Source organism: Lagopus leucura, unplaced genomic scaffold (genome assembly GCF_019238085.1).
Source record: "Lagopus leucura isolate 7727_CA_CO unplaced genomic scaffold, USGS_WTPT01 Super-Scaffold_100004, whole genome shotgun sequence".
Classification (NCBI taxonomy): domain Eukaryota; kingdom Metazoa; phylum Chordata; class Aves; order Galliformes; family Phasianidae; genus Lagopus; species Lagopus leucura.
The window spans coordinates 53,778,083-53,795,696 of record NW_024962264.1 but is presented as its reverse complement, the minus strand read 5'-3'; the positions used below and the strand labels follow the sequence as shown (position 1 = coordinate 53,795,696).

Sequence of the window (17,614 nt, the reverse complement as noted above, 5' to 3'; positions counted from 1 at the left end):
TGGAGACCACACTCTCTAGTTCTATTGCTCATTAGGTGGGTGAAGAAGCTGACTCTCATTTTCTCACAATCTCCCTGGGCCACAACATACAGCTTTCTCCCTTTCTCCTCCTCCTACATATCCCACATCACTGTTCATAGGTCCTCTGGACCAGAGTGGGAAAGTAAAAGCTACTAAATATGCAGTGCTAAGTAGAGAGGGAGCAAGTCAGCAACAATGTACTACAGTGTAGATCATAACAAAACATTCTCAGACATCCCTGCGTCCATCTGTTGCACAGGTGTTGGTGATACGACACACTGGAGAACATCAAGCTCAAACCAGAGGGCTCAAGGGTTTATGGAGTATTGTACAATGCAGTGCCTATACATGGAACATTTACACGTGCTGTTTTGCAATGATGTACATAAACTGGAGATAAGTGTGAAAAGGAATTTGGAATGCAAATATTTCATAGCTAAAAAAAATCTAAAAAATGCTAAAAAAAATCTTTATAAATTCTATCAGATTAGAAAAGTCTCATTAATTCTTACTATCCCTAGTTAACTCCCATTATCCACAAAAACAATTATGGGTGTACTGTGCCAGAACTGAGCAGAATTTGTCCACTTTATACTATTATAATTACAAAAGCTTTTCTCTGTTAAAAATAAAAATGTTTCCTTGTAGTACATATGCAGGATAAGGCATCCAGTTGACAAATACATTTATTACTCATACCATTCAATTCTCTTTATGCTTTACACAAACACACAAGAATAAAATTTTCCTGATACATTTAATCAGAGGACAGCCAAAATAGATCACTCAACATAAATCTACAAGTTCCATCGTACTCAGGAAATACCCATTTATCACAATTCAGCCAGACCACCAGTGCTACGTACTTAAAAGAAATGACAGACTGCAGAGTTTTTATTTTCATCAAAAATTGTGATTTTATAGAAATGCACAGATTACCTGATTGAACATGTAAAGAACTCGGGTCACATCATTTGCATATTGGCACCTAGAGTAGTCCTCTTCTGCCCAGTACCCTCCCCTATCACATCTGCGCCAAGCTCTTCTCTCATCTTGCGAGTTGCCAGGATATATCCCACTGCCAGCAGAGTAACGTGTACACAGTAGGTATGCTGTGATGCCTGCCAACGTTCTAGGCCACCTGGGGAGTCAAAAGCAAAAAATAAAATAAAATAAAAAGAGAAAGATATTTACATGAAAGTAAATAAAAGGATTACGCACTACAACATGAAACAGACACTCAAAATTAAGCATCGCTTAACTATTTAAAGGGCCACCGTGGCCCACCTTCCGTATTTTCAAGCTGTTTATATTTGAGCACTATTAACAAAACGAGTACTAATGCTAGCATATTTTTTCATACTTTCATGAGGTTGCAGGTGATGTGAAAAAGGTGCTCATTAAATCACACAACCATCTGAGTTGGAGGGGACCTTCACAGGTCACCTTGTCCAACTCCCCTGCAATGAACAGGGAAATCTACAGCTAGATCACATTACTCAGAGCCCCATCCAACCTGACTCTGAACGTCTCCAAGGACAGGGCATCCACCACATTTCTGGGCAACCTGTGCAAGTGTCTCACTGCTCTTAGTGTAATAAATCTTTTTTCTTATATTCAATTCAAACCTCCTCTATTTTTGTTTGAAACCATTTCCCCCTGTCACACCACAAGGAATCAAGTGTCTGTCCACTTCTTTCTTACAGTCCCCCTTTAGATACTGAAAGGCCACTATCAGGTCTCCTCAAAGCCGCCTCTTCTTGAGGCTGAACAGCCCCAGTTCTCATAGCCCATATTTGCAGGGAAGACATTCCACGCCATGGATCATTTCTGTGGTCCTCCTCAAACAGGCCTATCTTATACTGAGGACTCCACATCCAGATGTAGAACTCTAGGCAGGCCTCACCAGCACAGAGTAGGGGTGTGGGATTATGTCCCTCACCCTGCTGGCCATGCTGCTTTTGTTGCAGCATAGGGCACATTGCTGGCTCATGTCCAGCTTGCCACCCACCAGTATCCCCAAGTTCTTTTTGGTAGAACTGTGCTCTATCCTTTAGTCCCAGAGCTTGCATTGATAGAAAGGGTAAATTACCAATTAATAACAACAGTTTACAAGTGGTTTTTGTTGTTGTTGTGCGTGGGTTGTTTTTTTTTTTTTTTTTTTTTAATAAAACTAGCTTACTTCATGAAAAAAATGCATTAATGCTATCTAAATACTTGTTATATACAGTAGCAAGTCCTGCAAGCATTCTATTTGTCCTGTTCACATATACTGCATTCAGACTAATGCTAAGCTGCAGATGAACAGCAGAGGACTGCATTCAAAGTGATTAAGAAACAGTGGCAGTAGTACAACCAGTGACTGATACTGCAGACAAACATATAGCAGTTAAAAATTCACGTGAGAATTAAGCACTCACAATATGAAGAAATTTGGAAAGGACTCCTTTCACTAACATGACACAGAACTAAGTATTTTAAGGAAACTTTAATATTCTCCATGTTTCTTCTGTAATTTTATTGTATATTTTATCTGCAGATGCTTATTTTTATTTATGTCAGTGTAAGAATAAATACAGGAAATTAAACTGCAATACAATCTTAGTGCACTGATCACTCAAGAAGAATTGTTTCAAAAGGAAACAATAAGAATACAAAGAAACCAGGCCTAAATTATGCTGCAATGCTGAGAACAAGGAATGCCAGTCACGGCCTGCCCATGCTTCCTGCTCTCTCCCTGGAAAGATGCAAATAAGCAGTATTTCATAATTCAGAACACTAATACTTGAAATTCAAAGCAAAAATGACACGTACCCACAATAAAGAAGGCTAAATATATCAACTCTTACAACCTAACAGACTAGGCTTAACTAAAACCTAGCAAAAGATCCACTTCATCAACTCAGGCCTTCTGTACCATAACCAAGACAAGCTAACGCAAGCTCTCTTTCAACAGGCTGAAGAACTAACATACCTCTTTCCCAGTCTTAAGAATTTCTATTGGTTTATACACACCACAGTTGTCTCCAAAAACTGAAAAAAAATTGCTAGCCTACACTTGTGATTTAAAATTTGTAGTTTTTGTTTTGTTTTGTTTTTTAAACATACAGACTGTATTTCAATAAACAGCCATTTAATCAATTCTATCATCTAGAACACCTAATTTTGTAATACATATTTCTGTGTTTGGAGTCTGAAATGAACACATTGATGAATGTTCCAGGCAAGTAAAATTTAAGCAAAAAAAAAAAAAAAAAAAAAAACACAGAAACCGAACAACTCTCTGATCAGTTCCATTTTCCTTTCTTATTCAGTTAATAAAGTTCTCATACCGAAGACATTGGAGTTATCCCAGTTTTCTCTAAAAGAGAAAACTTTTTGGGGTATCCTAAAAGTCCTCTCTAGCTGAATTTCCCATCAATTTCCAATAAACTCCAACAGGTCATTTCAGATATCTTCAGTAGTGAAAGAAAAGTGTCAAGAGGCATTTTGGAAAAACAAAACAAAGAAAAAACCCAAGCAACACATAGAAAGAAAGCTGCAGGTATCCTCAGAATGCATGAGTCATGGCATCACCAAAAAATTCAAGTCAGTAAGGAATCTAATGGAAGAAACTAGACAATTATTACAATAAGCCAAAAGAGAAAACAAAGAGTTAAATTTTTGTGTCTTTTCTAAGAGCTTCAGCATAAGAAGGCAATTCTCTGTACTGCAATGGCATGACTGAGTCAAGATGTGGAAAGATACGGATATATCCATATACAAGACACGGATTATTATGACCATCATCTGAATTTCTGAGTATCTGGAAGCTAATGATCGAGTCTTAAAGCACCGCTTCATCAAACCTAACAAATACGCACTACACTTCTATTCAGTACCTCAGGAGTCACTCCAAGAAATTAAAGTGTCACTATTCAACCCCTACGTGGAAGAAAAACCCAACACAAGAATTAGACACTATAGACAATGTTAAAAGGAAAAAGAAGAGAACAATTACCACAGTTTTAAAATAACAGCAATGAATGACATGTTAATGACTGCTTACATGGGTGGATAGTGACAGAACAGGGGGAACATTTTTAAATTGAGACGGGAAGATTAGGTCAGATATCAGGGTGGAAGTTTTTCCACACAGAGGGTGGTGACGCACTGGAACTGGATGCCTGGAAAGGTTGTGGATGCCCCATCTCTGGAAGCATTCAAGGCCAGGCTGGAAGTGGCTCTGGGCAGCCTGGTCCAGTGGTTGGCAACCCTGCCAGTGTCAGGGGGGTTGAAACTAGATGACCTTTGAGCTCCTTCTCAACTCAGGCCATTCTATGATGTACAGACATCGTAGGGAATGTAAACCAATTCAAATAATGTGTGCGTAATCTATATATATATAGATAAATAAAAATATAAAATACACTCACTATACACTGGTAATTTCTATTCTTCAATAGGTTCCATAATTATGTGGTATTTTATCTCCTATAGAAAAGGAAAGGCAGCAGAAAGGACAATATCTTCTGTAGAAAAATCACTTTGAAGTGCTGCAATCTCAGCAGCAAACTTAGCACAGCATTATGTGCGCACTCACAAGCTAATAAAAATAACACTGTTGGATCATGTCTGGCCAACTGATTACAGTCTGAACAAATTATGGATCTGTGGGAAGTGAGGAATGGGAAACAGAATACAATGGAAGTTAGCCAGAACATGTAAACATGTCTCAAGTCTCTGAAAAGTCTCTGAAATTGCTGTATGGACAAACCAAAGCATAGTCCAATAGCACATATGGGAGAAAATACAAGTTAAAGGATGAATTATCTCTTATGGATATAAAAACCTCTCAGGGAATGAAGAAAAAACAACCGGAAAAAAAAAAAAAAAAGACAACTGATTACACAGCTGGAACAGCTATTAGACAACACATAGGCCTACCAGTACCTCAAATACAGCCAAAACTCAACTTCTAGCATGCCAAGTTCTCCAGAAACACTGTCATGAAGATGCTAAAAGACCACTTCTTTACAAAAATAATTTTATCGACATCATTTTTTTTTTTAAATAAGTTTCTGCATCGGTGAAGACATAAGTAGATATCGAGAGGATAAAGTGGATAGCTTTAAACAAAGGAGGGTAGATTTAAGTTAGATGATAGGGAGAAATTCTTTACTCAGAGGTCATGAGGCAATGGAACAGGTTGCCCAGAGAAGCTTTGGATGCTCCATCCCTGGAAGCATTTGAGTTAAGGTTGGATAGGGCCCTGGGCAGCCTGATTTAGCAGGCAGCAACCCTATCCATAACAGGAGGGCTGGAAGTAGTAGATTCTAAAGGTCACAGAATTGTAGGTGCTAAAGGGACCTCTAGAGATCAAGTCCAGTCTCCTTGCAAAGCAGGCCCCCTACAGCAGGTCCCTTCCAACATAAGCCATTTTACGTTTCTGTGATAAACTGGACATGAACAGTGGGACAATTAAAGCTTCCAAGCTTCCTGTCATTACTTCACATATCCAAATCAACGCAAATAAGTACAATCATTAGGGAATGATGGGGAATTAAGTCCCTTACTGTTTCCTCTCATTCACACCACACTATGTACAGGCACAGCCCAGCAGTGGAAACTGATTCCAGCTCTAATTATGCTTCCCTACTTCCCTATTTTTCCATAGTGAATGTCAACCTGAACCATTCTCAGACATGAACTGTTCAACTCCAGTGCATCCACAAGGTGAGGCATTGCTCCCCGGAGCAGGGTTCAAATTGTAACATGAAATTTTTGTCATTGGAAAAAAAAAAAAAAAAAAAAAAAGAAAAAAGCCTAAGCAAGCCTGACAGCATTTGTCTCTTGTGAATCATCAACATCTTTCACACTTCAACCAACTGCTAGCAGAAGTACAGATTCAGATTGTATTAGCTCTCTTATTGTGTCACTGTATATAATTAGGTGCTCAAAGTTTATCATACACACGTGAAAGTAGACATCTGTGGGAGAAAATATGATTCATTAACATTTAAGTACTATAATTTCATTTCAGGAAAAAAAAGCCAGACAATGAGGTTACAGAAGCATTCTCTCTTTCATGCATGTTAATTCTGTTTTGAAAGCATTTATTTCTTGCAGCAGTAAATTTTAGTAACCAATGTGTTTTGCTATCGTAATTGCATTAGCTTACAGGCAGTCTAATGTTTTTTATTATTATATCTTGGTAATTATCTAACTTCAACATGACTATTACATTTTTAACATTAAGCCCACCAACAGTTTTCCAAAGGGTAATAATTACATTTATGACAGAATTCTATCAACTACTAGAATAAACTTACACTACGCACCACAGCAGTTGAAGGACTTACTGAAGCAGAAGCGATAGGTTATATTTTGATACATAAATTCTGTTGTCTATTCATTCATAGACTGTAACATATTTCAGGATATTAGCTAAAGCCTCACAGGATGAATATATTAAAAGAAAAAAAAAAAAAACAGAAGAGAAAACATTCCCATGATGAATACTGTTTTCCCTAATCTTTATGAACTCATGCTGAACTATTACAGCACCACAGACACTGAAGACAAACCTTTCTCCATCGCTACTCTTTGCTGTCCCATTTCTAAAGGATAAAAATCTAGCTGCCAGTTTTGAAGCTGCTTCCAAGCTAAAATGACTAGCCAGTTCCAACTAAAAAACTATAAAATCTCATTCACCTAGGATCATTTACAACCATCTGCTCAGAACCATTTTCTCGCTAGTCAAAGTCTTATCTCCATATGGTCTCAAAAGTAAAAAATTACCCTTTATTATTACTCTACCTAAACTACAAATAGAAGACCGTTACAATAAACCCAGACATAGTGAAGCTTTTGATAAGCTGAACATTTCCTGAAATCTTATTTCTTTCCACTGAATTCTAGAGGGGGTAAAACCTATTACACTGAACAGTCGCTGAACAGCACAGGTTAATTTAATGGAAAACACTTTGAAATAGGCCCTTACCATCTGTTTTCACCTCTAATGGCAAATCAAAGAAGAACAATTCACACTTGTATCATAAAAAAATGCATAAGTGATTTAAATAGATGTGTATGCTCTTTGATGAATACAGCATCCATCTCTTTGACTTTCTTCACCTTTTATCTTAAGCAGGAAGTTCTCGTTTGCTAATGTAGTGCTCATTCCCGCAGTATGAGCCAACACAGTGTAAAAAGAGGATGTTCAGTGTTTCCTATATAAATAATTCATTACAATGTGAAAGTGAAACTTCAGTAATTCCAAATTGCTTTTGTGCGGCAAGCATGCTTACAGTTTCTTTCCTTACTAACAGTTTTTTAGTACCCAGAAACCCACTACTTTTCTTCTCAAAATCATCCATATGGTGAACAAGATGAACTCAGCAAAAAAATATTCTTAGCCAGCTCTTTACCTGAATTTTTACTACAAATGGAGGAGGCCTTCTGCACTTGAAAGCTTATCTTTTTCCCCCCCATAAGCTATGTCCCTATGTCCCTATTAAGCAAGTTAAACCATACTTTAACTTGTTTTTCATTCCTTAAAATGTTTTATTTCTATAGAAAGAAGATGACTGAAGAGCTCTAATGTACATAGAGAAAGGAACTAAAGTTTATAAATAGATCAGACAGAAGATTAGCATAGCCAAGCAGCATAAATGAACACAAATAAAAAGCAGTTGCTATAATGTTATGAAACCCTACAAATACAGGGTTTATTTATGTTGTGACAAACTAATTATTTGTAGAAACTACTGCAGGGAGGGAGGTACAACACAGAGTATTATAAAGGGAATTACCTTACATACAGAGAATCTATACAGAAGCTACCTGGCACCTCCAGGAGTAACGTGTTGTTAAGAGTGACCAGCAGCAGAAAGATCAGAAAAGGGAAAACAGGTGAAGAGGTAAGAAGAAAAGACAAAATACTCTGCAACATCCAGCACAATGGAATATCAGAGCTAGCTTTACAGTTCCACCATCAGTCATAAAAAGGAAGCAGCATTCATATTTTCTAAAGTTACATGTTTCTTGCATAGTTATGTTGTTATACGGGAGCAGCAAATTTTTCAAAATATAAAGACAACTTGGTGGAAAACCCACCCCCATCAGTACATACTCTAATTAACAGCTCTTCCAAAAAGTTTTATTCCAATAGTTCATATGTTTATATGTATATATAAAAATATAACAATATCAAGTTTGCTTTCCATCTATTCCAAAGATGCAAATTTACAAGATAAAAATTTACTAACTCAGTCGTGTACACTTCAACGTATTAATCCAGAATAGATAAAAATCTATTCAATATAATTTACAAATGAAGATCGAAGTATGTGTCTTTAAAGCAAAAAAACTTCAGTTGAAAACCAACCTGAAGTCTCCTTTATTGTTCACAACTCTCTCTGGAGGGCAGTATTGTGCAGAACTTTCTAATACCACAATGTCTACTGTCCTCGTATTATTTCCACGTCTGGTTTGTACATGGCAGCCCCAGTTTCCTGTGGAGCCAGCCTGAATGTTCGAGATTGTCAGTGCACTGGAAAGATAGAATAAACAAACAAGCCTCAACAATCTTGCAACAATTTATTAAGTTTTCAGGAAACAAAGAAAGCACAGATACACAATGGAAAAAGCAACCAGTTACATAAAACTGGGATCTTATAAGTTATCAATGAATAAATGCACTGTAATAAACAGAGAAATATTTGCTATTCTTCTCATTTATGCTAAGACAGGAGAGAAAAAGAAAAGCTATGAAAAAAGTTTCTCACTTTATGAAAGAAGAGACAGGAAGTCCAAATTACCACTGCTCTTAACAGTTGTTGCAGAAATGTCAAACTAAGACAATTACCTAAGTGCATAATTTGTGATAAATCTCTAATTTACTAATACAATTACTAGACACATAATCACTCTGTAGATGCTGAAAGAGTCAAAAATCTACTGTAAGTGGAATAAGTAATACTTATATACATGTAAGTGTCCACTGGAGAACTTCAGTATTACAAATGTGGTATAGTCAGAAACAAGAGGAAAGAATTCCATGTGCTTACCTAAGACTGGTTTTTGCAATTTTAACATTCTATAATGACAAATGTATCATACCACAAACTATTATTTAATGTTAACTGCATTAGGAAATCTTTATAGTTTCTCAAAATACAACTTTAACAGCCCTGGACAATCTGCTCTGTTTTGAACGGGAGCGGGTGGGAGGAGGGGGAGTTCAACTACACAATCTATAGAGTTCCCTCCTTAATAGTTAGTAACAATGACCAAAACCAGTTACTGTAAGATATGAAGTCACAGACTATGTCCCTGATAGGAAAATTTCTGTCTACACACGTTCACTCTATGTGGTCCTTACTGGTCCTTGAAATAGTCACCAAATCAGAGCAAGGAACAAGAGTGAAGAAATACAGTTTCACTGCAGACATTTACCTTGCAATCAGTGAGCAGTTATGAATCATATTTTTTTCAACAAAAATACCCTGAGACTCATCTGTTTCCACAATTTTTCCATCTTGATACCACAAGACTTGCATGTCTTGATCAATATATGAAGCCATACATTGGAAGGGTAGACTGTCTCCTTCAAAAACAACCTGGCGGTGAGATGGAGTCATATAGAAAGACGGTAATTCAAGAGGAGGTTCTAAAATTCGAGAAATAAAAGCACAATTATTAGCCAGAAGTGTCATGTAAGTATTTTTCAAAAGAGGAAAAACATTTGTGAACTATTGATACAGTCACATAAGCTGATGTTTGATGCATCAGAAATTCAAACTCAAAGTATATATTCCATTAAATTCAGAAATAATTTGATAGTCCACGTTTAGAAGAATGAATACAAAACAGTGAAAATATGGCTACACATTATTTCTTCATAATTTCATAGAATTATAATTTAGCATTACAGGTATTCATACATACACAACAGAATCACAGATGTATTTTTGAAAGCAAGCAACACTGGAAAAGGAATAACGATGAGTCTTTAGGATCACTATTACCAAATTTCATTACCTGAATTTCATATCTGAATTTCGGATAAACAAAAAGTCTACTCAACAATATTAATAGAATAGGGAATGAATTAGCAAACAAGGACTAGTTGTCAGAAGTGCTTACCACAGGTTAGAAGTTCTTGCTTAACACCAGTCACTGTCTGCGACTGAAGTGACTTGGGATAGGCACACTTAGTCTCACGCACGGTTATATTTCTTTCTCTTAGCCACTGATGCATCCAGAGTATGTTACAATCACAAAGAAGATAATCAGTCTGAAATTCTCTGCAGTGCAAAATGAGTATACACAGTGACGAAATGGAACACTCAGATATCTGAAAGCTTTACAGGAATAGCTGCAGATGGCCTTGCACAGTCATAGACATGCAGGCTGCAGACAACCAAACCCCAGAACACAGCTGCGTGGCCTGCTACTACATAATGGAAGCTGCTCTAACATATTGCAAGCTGTGGTGCCAGCACAAAAGCACACACCCCTCAGGAAAGTAATCTTCCCCATACAGATCAGGGGAGCCATACCTGTGTATGAAATAATTTCTAGTAATTTCTTTAACTGAGAGAGCTTACATTGCTTAAGCAAACATAACGGGGAACTCGAATATGCATCACCACAACATAAGAACACACTTCACTGGCAAAAGGTTATTATAGCAATCAGATGCTATAACATTAAAAAATAACGGAAATACAAAGATATCCTCTCACTTACTTCTCTTACGAGGCACTACTCACACAACCTTAAGGATTATTCTGCTCTATATGCAAATCATATAAGGTTTTTCAGTGATTAATAAAATCTCCTACATATAGTTTAATATTTCCTATTAAAAAGATAAACCAGGCCCTCCATTAGTGCCTGTTGAAGTCAGCTAAATTCAAAGAGAGCATCAACAGTCTACCAGTTTAGAAAGAGTTAAAATGCATCAAAATGGATCACTGTTTTTACCTCTATTAAAAGCCTAATTTTCATTTTTGCAAATGTCTAGAAGATAGAACATCATCATAGGCAGAGCACTTCAAATATTAAATCAACATCCTTGTGAAACTCCATTTAGTCTTTGTTCACAATAATTCCTCCAGACATATATTTTTAACAGCAACTGTTATTTTCAGATTGTCTTACCAAACCCATGATGTTCTTTGACAGCAATCTTTTTGTATACAATAAAAAAAAATAAAATCAGTAGTAACAACTTATTAACAATTGAAAGAAGCCGGAGGAAGAAAGAAAACATTTACTTTTATATGCAATCAATTTTCTCAATACCAAAGCCACGAAGCCCAGTACAGTGAACAAGTAAAAGATGATCAGAGAAAAATGCAAGCTAATCATAAGCAGTGACAAAATTTTTAACTTCCTTTCTTACACTGAGTTCATAAAATTAAAGAAGAGAAAAATGAGGTTGAGATGTAGCCACCAGTATGTATAACAAAATATCATGCTTCAAGGTAAGACTAAAGTTTTCCTTTAAAATATTTGTTCCCTTGATTAAAAAAGGGTGTATGATACTATTTGTTTAAGACAGAAGTAATAAATTACACAAAGTAAAACTTTCTCAAACTCTGAAGTTGGTATAACTTTATTGTCTTACACCTATATAATAACTAACAAGCATTTTTTGAGGGTAGTTAAATCGTCAGACATCTGTACGCATATTTCTCATGCATTTACAAAATTTATTTTTTTTTTTGCTAGTGAGTACACACATCAATGTGAAAAACTCTCATTCAAAATCTGGAATATTGCAGTAATTTGTTTCAGCTATTTTTGGTTCAAACATAGGGCAATTCCAAGAAATGTTTTATGATACAATAAGGACGTTTTGTGAAGAACAAATGATCGTGCATTTTAAAATCAGATGCAGTAAGTACTTACAGAGACTTCAGTGAACCAAGATGATCAAATGTCCCCTGCGTAAGCGTAGAAAACAGATTTCCAGAAAGATTTCTAAGAAATAAAAGTAGAATTATTTCAACTCATGCTCAAGAGATTGACATTTGAAATTCACCTGTATAAAAATTCCCTCTTGAGGACAGCGTTATTTTTAAAACCTACACGATACTATTCTGGCACAGTGCTGTAGTCCATATGACTGAGAATTACATCAAATTTCACAGTCTAGCAAAAAATAACTAAAACAATTGTTTCCTAAAAGTTTTTTACCTCAAGATTTTTAAGCCTGGAAGCAAGCAAGATTTGACAGCAAATACTTTATTAAAAGCAACAACCAGCAATGTTCATCTCTGGAGGCATTCAAGCCCAGGCTGGATGTGGCTCTGGGCACAGCCTGGTTTGGCAGTTGCAATCCTGCACATAGCAGGGGGGTTGAAACTAGATGATCATTGTGGTCCTTTTCAACCCAGGCGATTCTATGCATGGTTCATTATGCATTTCAAGAAGTTTAAAAATAATGTCACTGTTCACAGTGAATTAATACGTCATTACTAACAAGTTGCAATAAAATGTTTCTTATAGCAGTTTAGCAAAAACTATAATCTGCATCTCAGGCTCCATGTCCTTCAGGCACTTGCTTACAACAAATGAGTCCCACTCAAACAAAAGATTAACTTACACAGTAAAAATACTTAGATGAAATAATATACAACAAAATTGTACTTACAATCTAATAAGATTTACAAGTCCTTTAAATACATCTGCATTCAGGCAGCCTATTCTGTTATTAGTTAAGTCTCTACAAATAAGAAGAATGTAAAACATGAGAATAAACTCGTTTCAAGATGCCATACAGTCTAGAAACCAAAGTCTTTTACCTATAATTCATGATATTGGAATGCACCATATACACAGACTTTTTCAGCAAAAAATCAAAAGGCACAGGTGTATAGATGTACAAACAGATGCATGCAGACTCCTTAACCCGTTTCTAAAGCAGTAGTGGTTTGCTCAAATGGAGCTTTCAAGTCACTTCTTATTTAATGATCTTTGCTTGTTTCACCACAAAGCATATTTTTGCATCTGTACAGTATATTCATGTGCTACTTCAGTTAATTTTTTTACTTGCCAAAATATTTATCAGTTCTTTTATGACACACAGATATGTCTATATTTATATTAATATATATTACATTATTTATAATGTAGATCCTAAAATTCCTAATAACTCTTGAAGGGATAAAACTTAAGCTTCAAGAAGTCCATAGTTGGTCCACAGTAAGTGAGCCAGATCACCTAAACAATGACAAATATATGTGATGAAAATATAAGAGGGAAAGTGGCAAAATTAAATAAAAATAAAAATAACTAAGACCTCCATGCTGTAAAATCTGTTCCAGATATTTTGAAAATTTGAAGTCTTTAAGAAAAGCTGTCATAACTGACATCCTGTTTTTTCAAGCTTCATCTGAAACAGTTTTGAGTCAAGGTATAAATCCTGCAGAAACGTGTTAATGGAAACATTGGCACAACCTTCAATAATGCAGCATTAGCAGCCCTGTTGCTACAGTGTAATATTAATAGCAAGGGACTCTGTGTTCCACTATGACCTTTTGAAGAAAAAAGCCAAAACCATGACAGGTTTAACATTCATCAAAGCAACACTTGATGGCATCAAAGCTCTGACTGAACATTCACCCAGTGATGTCGGAGGTCATAGAAATAGAAAAAGAGAGGAATAATACAAGAGAGACTACCAGTAACATCAAGTGAGACTTCCAAGCCACATGCAGTAGATGATCTTCAGTCAGATCAACTGAAGAACTTTGTTCTTCTATTTATACATAGATGTAAATGTGTATATGTTTAGACAGCAAAACTCTCAATATATATGCATTCCTACATATAAAAGTGTATATATATATATATGTGTGTGTATATACATATATAAAGATACATATGTAGATATATATAAAGATATTAAAAGATATCTTTTTTTTTTCTTCCCCCTTAAACTGATGGGTTAGATATACTACTTACAGTCTTTTCAGAGATGAAAGCCCCAGAAAAGCTCCTGGATCTATAGTACTTATAAGGTTGTTCTTAAGATCCCTGCAGAGAAAAATTAAGACATTACTTCAGTCACAAACTACCCATTAAGTATAGACATTCATGATTCAAGATTACACCTAAATTGTTTCAGCTAATTTGCAAACTGCCCCAAAACACTACATGATACATTTCTCATTTTTCTAACACAATCACATCTTTCAAAATTTGCAAATCCATATTTTAACCAGAAAGAGGAACATGAACAGCATGTGTTATTTTAAATGTCCTATCAGTTTTCAGTACAGTAGGGGTACAATAGAAGATATTTTTACCATAGTACCCAAATAGATTACAGCTGCTCAGGATGTACTATATTTGCTTATTATACAGTATAATGCATTTTATCTTGGTGTCATAATGTTCAGTCACATCTTAATACTTGTCCAACATCTACCAAAAGCAGCAAAACAAGATCCTAAAAATACTGAAGACAACTGAAAGTTTCCATCAATATTACCGGAAAAAAAAAAGAAAGCTTTGGCTGAAAATCCCAAATAAAGATGGTGAAAACACAGAGCATAAGTTTTTAGATCTTCCACTTTCAGAACAGAAGACCGGAGCTATTAATCTGCTTTATTAACTGTATAAGTGACATAGGAGTTTTAAAGCCTAACTTCAGATGTATTGCAGATACAGTGTAGCTTCAAAGATCAGAGAAAGTATCTGTCAGCATTTACTGTTTTGAACAAACTTTATCACTGCTGAAAATATTTTCACCTCCTTATTCATCCAATATTTGTACTGTATTATGATTCAAAGCTTCTCAGGCACTAGAGTTGGAATAGAAAAAAAACTATTTAAATCTACTGCAACATTAATAATTCTGCCAAAAAAAACAACAAAAACAGTACATGAGGATTATATCTACCATTACACAGATACACATGAATGGAAACCCAAGTTTGCCACAAGATTTCACAATAGCATTTCCTGCAGCCAGATGAGTCAGATAGGGTACAACAGACAATGGCACATGCTTCATGCCTCACTGCCAAGCCTAATACATATTTTCAATAGTCGAAATACTTTACATTTACCTTGCAGCATTGCAAATTAAAATTAAACAAAGCAATGGTATATACGCCAATCTCTCATCTCAATTTCATTTTCTTGCCCCATATGGAGCAGGGACTGCCGCACAGGGATCTGAAAAGCGAACATTTTTAAAGCTCTTTCAAGAAGGCTGAAAAATCCAGTCCTGACACTGACAAATCTGAGAATATGAAATGTTGGTCATCATTTATTTACCATCAGTCTTTGGGGCAAAGAAGAAAAATGACACTGTTCATATTTAAAACTTTAATTTAAAAGCCATGCAACTCTCACTTGAGGAGAAAAAAAGTCTTGGCAGCATGCCTTGGAAACCCAGTAGTTCAAATTATCAGTGATCTTTAATTTCATTAATTCAAATCGTAACTCCCTGATGCATCTCTTACTTACATTTAACACTTCAGTGGAAAAACAAAAACAAACAACACACTTTCAAAATTAAAGGTGAGTTTTACTGTGACAGAAATCTGTTTTGGATTAGTTCACAGTAAGCGACTAGTCAGATTTACACGATATTTTGCTTTTTCCCTCCCTTAATAGGTCTTAAAACCAGTTCCAGAAGGGATCATGAAACCAGAACTATTAAAAAAAAAAAAGCACCAACACAACTGTCATCTTTTCACAGTAGTTGTACGATGTATACTCCAACGTTTTGTATTAAGATAGCAAAGCAATAAAGAAACAATAAAACAAACAAGCAGACCAGAACCTTGAATATGACAACTGTTAGTTTTTTCTCAACTTGCAACACCAACAGTCAGGAAAGTCTGTTGGGATTCATCCCCCTCCCCACTGCAGTCATTTGGAAGACAACTCTTCTTCATCTCTCAAAAGGCATTAAAATATGAAAACTGTGAAATGTAAAAGACATCGGAAGAGCACAAAATTATGGCAGTGCTGACATGTCTGGCAGCTCTTCAGAAATAGTATGAGATGTTGATGCACGAGCGGGTGCAACTGCCAGGACGCCAGGAACAGGGAGTGTTTCTAGAAGAAATTGCAGCTGTAGTTGAATTAGTGGGAGTCTTATGAAAGGGGTGGGGAAGACAATCTTATTAAAAAGTTATGTTTGGCTTGGAGATCTCTGTTCTATTTTTACTGCTTCTAAATATGTGCCAACAGAACTACTGGTTTTTAGCAATTGGAATTCAGTCCTCTTACTCGCTGATTTTAATCATTCTCTCTGGCAAAACTTAACCAACAGAATCACCACAGGATATAATTATTTATCTGTCCAAATAGAAGTTTATTTAAACAGACGGAAGTCCATTAGAAGGGCTTCAGTTGAGGATTTGTTGAGGTCATATGGTCCATCTCCATCTCAAAGCACAACTAAATCAGATCAGCTGCTCTGCTGTTACATCCAGTCAAGTTCTGACATCCTCAAAGGATGGAGATTTTGCTGTGGAACCACGTAACCTCTTCCACTACTTAACCATTCTCATTATGAAGGATTTTCTTATGTCCAGTTAAAAAAGCTCTCTCCCCAAATATGTGATTAATTAGGCAAATTGCAACTCCTCACAAGAAAAAAGAACACTGAATGCCTGACAACCAATCCTTATGTTATTTGGTTCAAATTTAAACAAACAAAAAAAAAAATACTTACATTTATCTATGGTTTGTCATGTAAAAAAAATCATTTTATTATAAAACTGTATGTTTCTGTGTCTAGTTGTCTGCAATTAAAAGTGCATGTATACATTACTTACCTAAGAGTACACATTATTTACAATTTATCTTTTTCTGTCTCAAGACAATAACGATTGTTTAAGTAATTCTTAAAGCATCTCGGAGGCATGAATGACACAACTACTGAAACGTAAAAATTATTTAGCTCTCAAGTACCACTGAACAACCCCTTCGTTCTGAATGAAGGAAGGGCACAATGGCTACCAGGGACTCTTAAGATATAAAATATGTCTTTTCAGAATGGACATAAAGAAATTAAGAAATTACAATTCACGAATCATTATAAAAGCCAACATCTCCCTCCTGCAGCTTTATGAGGTATACACTAAAAGAAGCCCTACTTTTCCCCATCAATAAGTTTCTACAGTATTTCCAACAGTCCAGAATAGTTTGAACTACTCAATTTCACAGCAGACACTGAAGAAAAATTTTCCTGTCTAACTCAACTTTCATAAACAGAGCTTCCAGAACATTGATGCAGAAAACGAGTTCCTGAATATCCATAAAACCATTTTCTCTGTTCAGAAACATTCAAACAAGGAATACTGACACTCTCCAATCACTCATAAAGACTGGAAAAAAAGTTCCAGCATTAGCAGAATGCAAAGTCCACGCTCCGCAACACCATAACAGAAACTATAATCAAAAACTGCCACTGCCTGAAAAACTATTCAGTTCTTTAATTATTTTTTTTTTTAATTTATTTCAGGCATCCACATATATATAAATATATAAAAATATAAAATCAGGGTTGACAAACACAGGTGAAAAAGGACTGTCCACAAATAATACTCCCTTTATACTGCGTATTTTCCAAGGT

The 17,614-nt window shown here is 35.7% G+C and overlaps 1 protein-coding gene across 1 annotated transcript in view; it reads right to left on the bottom strand.

Annotated features, from left to right (window-relative positions):
• Positions 1–17,614, bottom strand: part of ADGRA3 (adhesion G protein-coupled receptor A3) — a 55,281-nt gene that overhangs the window by 18,680 nt on the left and 18,987 nt on the right. Inside the window, exons 3-9 of the mRNA XM_042871721.1 lie at positions 13,981–14,052; positions 12,668–12,739; positions 11,923–11,994; positions 10,150–10,310; positions 9,460–9,673; positions 8,390–8,554; positions 961–1,162 (exon numbers count right to left, since the gene is read on the bottom strand). Of these exons, the coding sequence (XP_042727655.1) occupies positions 961–1,162; positions 8,390–8,554; positions 9,460–9,673; positions 10,150–10,310; positions 11,923–11,994; positions 12,668–12,739; positions 13,981–14,052 (958 nt within the window). The remainder of the gene's footprint in view (positions 1–960; positions 1,163–8,389; positions 8,555–9,459; positions 9,674–10,149; positions 10,311–11,922; positions 11,995–12,667; positions 12,740–13,980; positions 14,053–17,614) is intronic.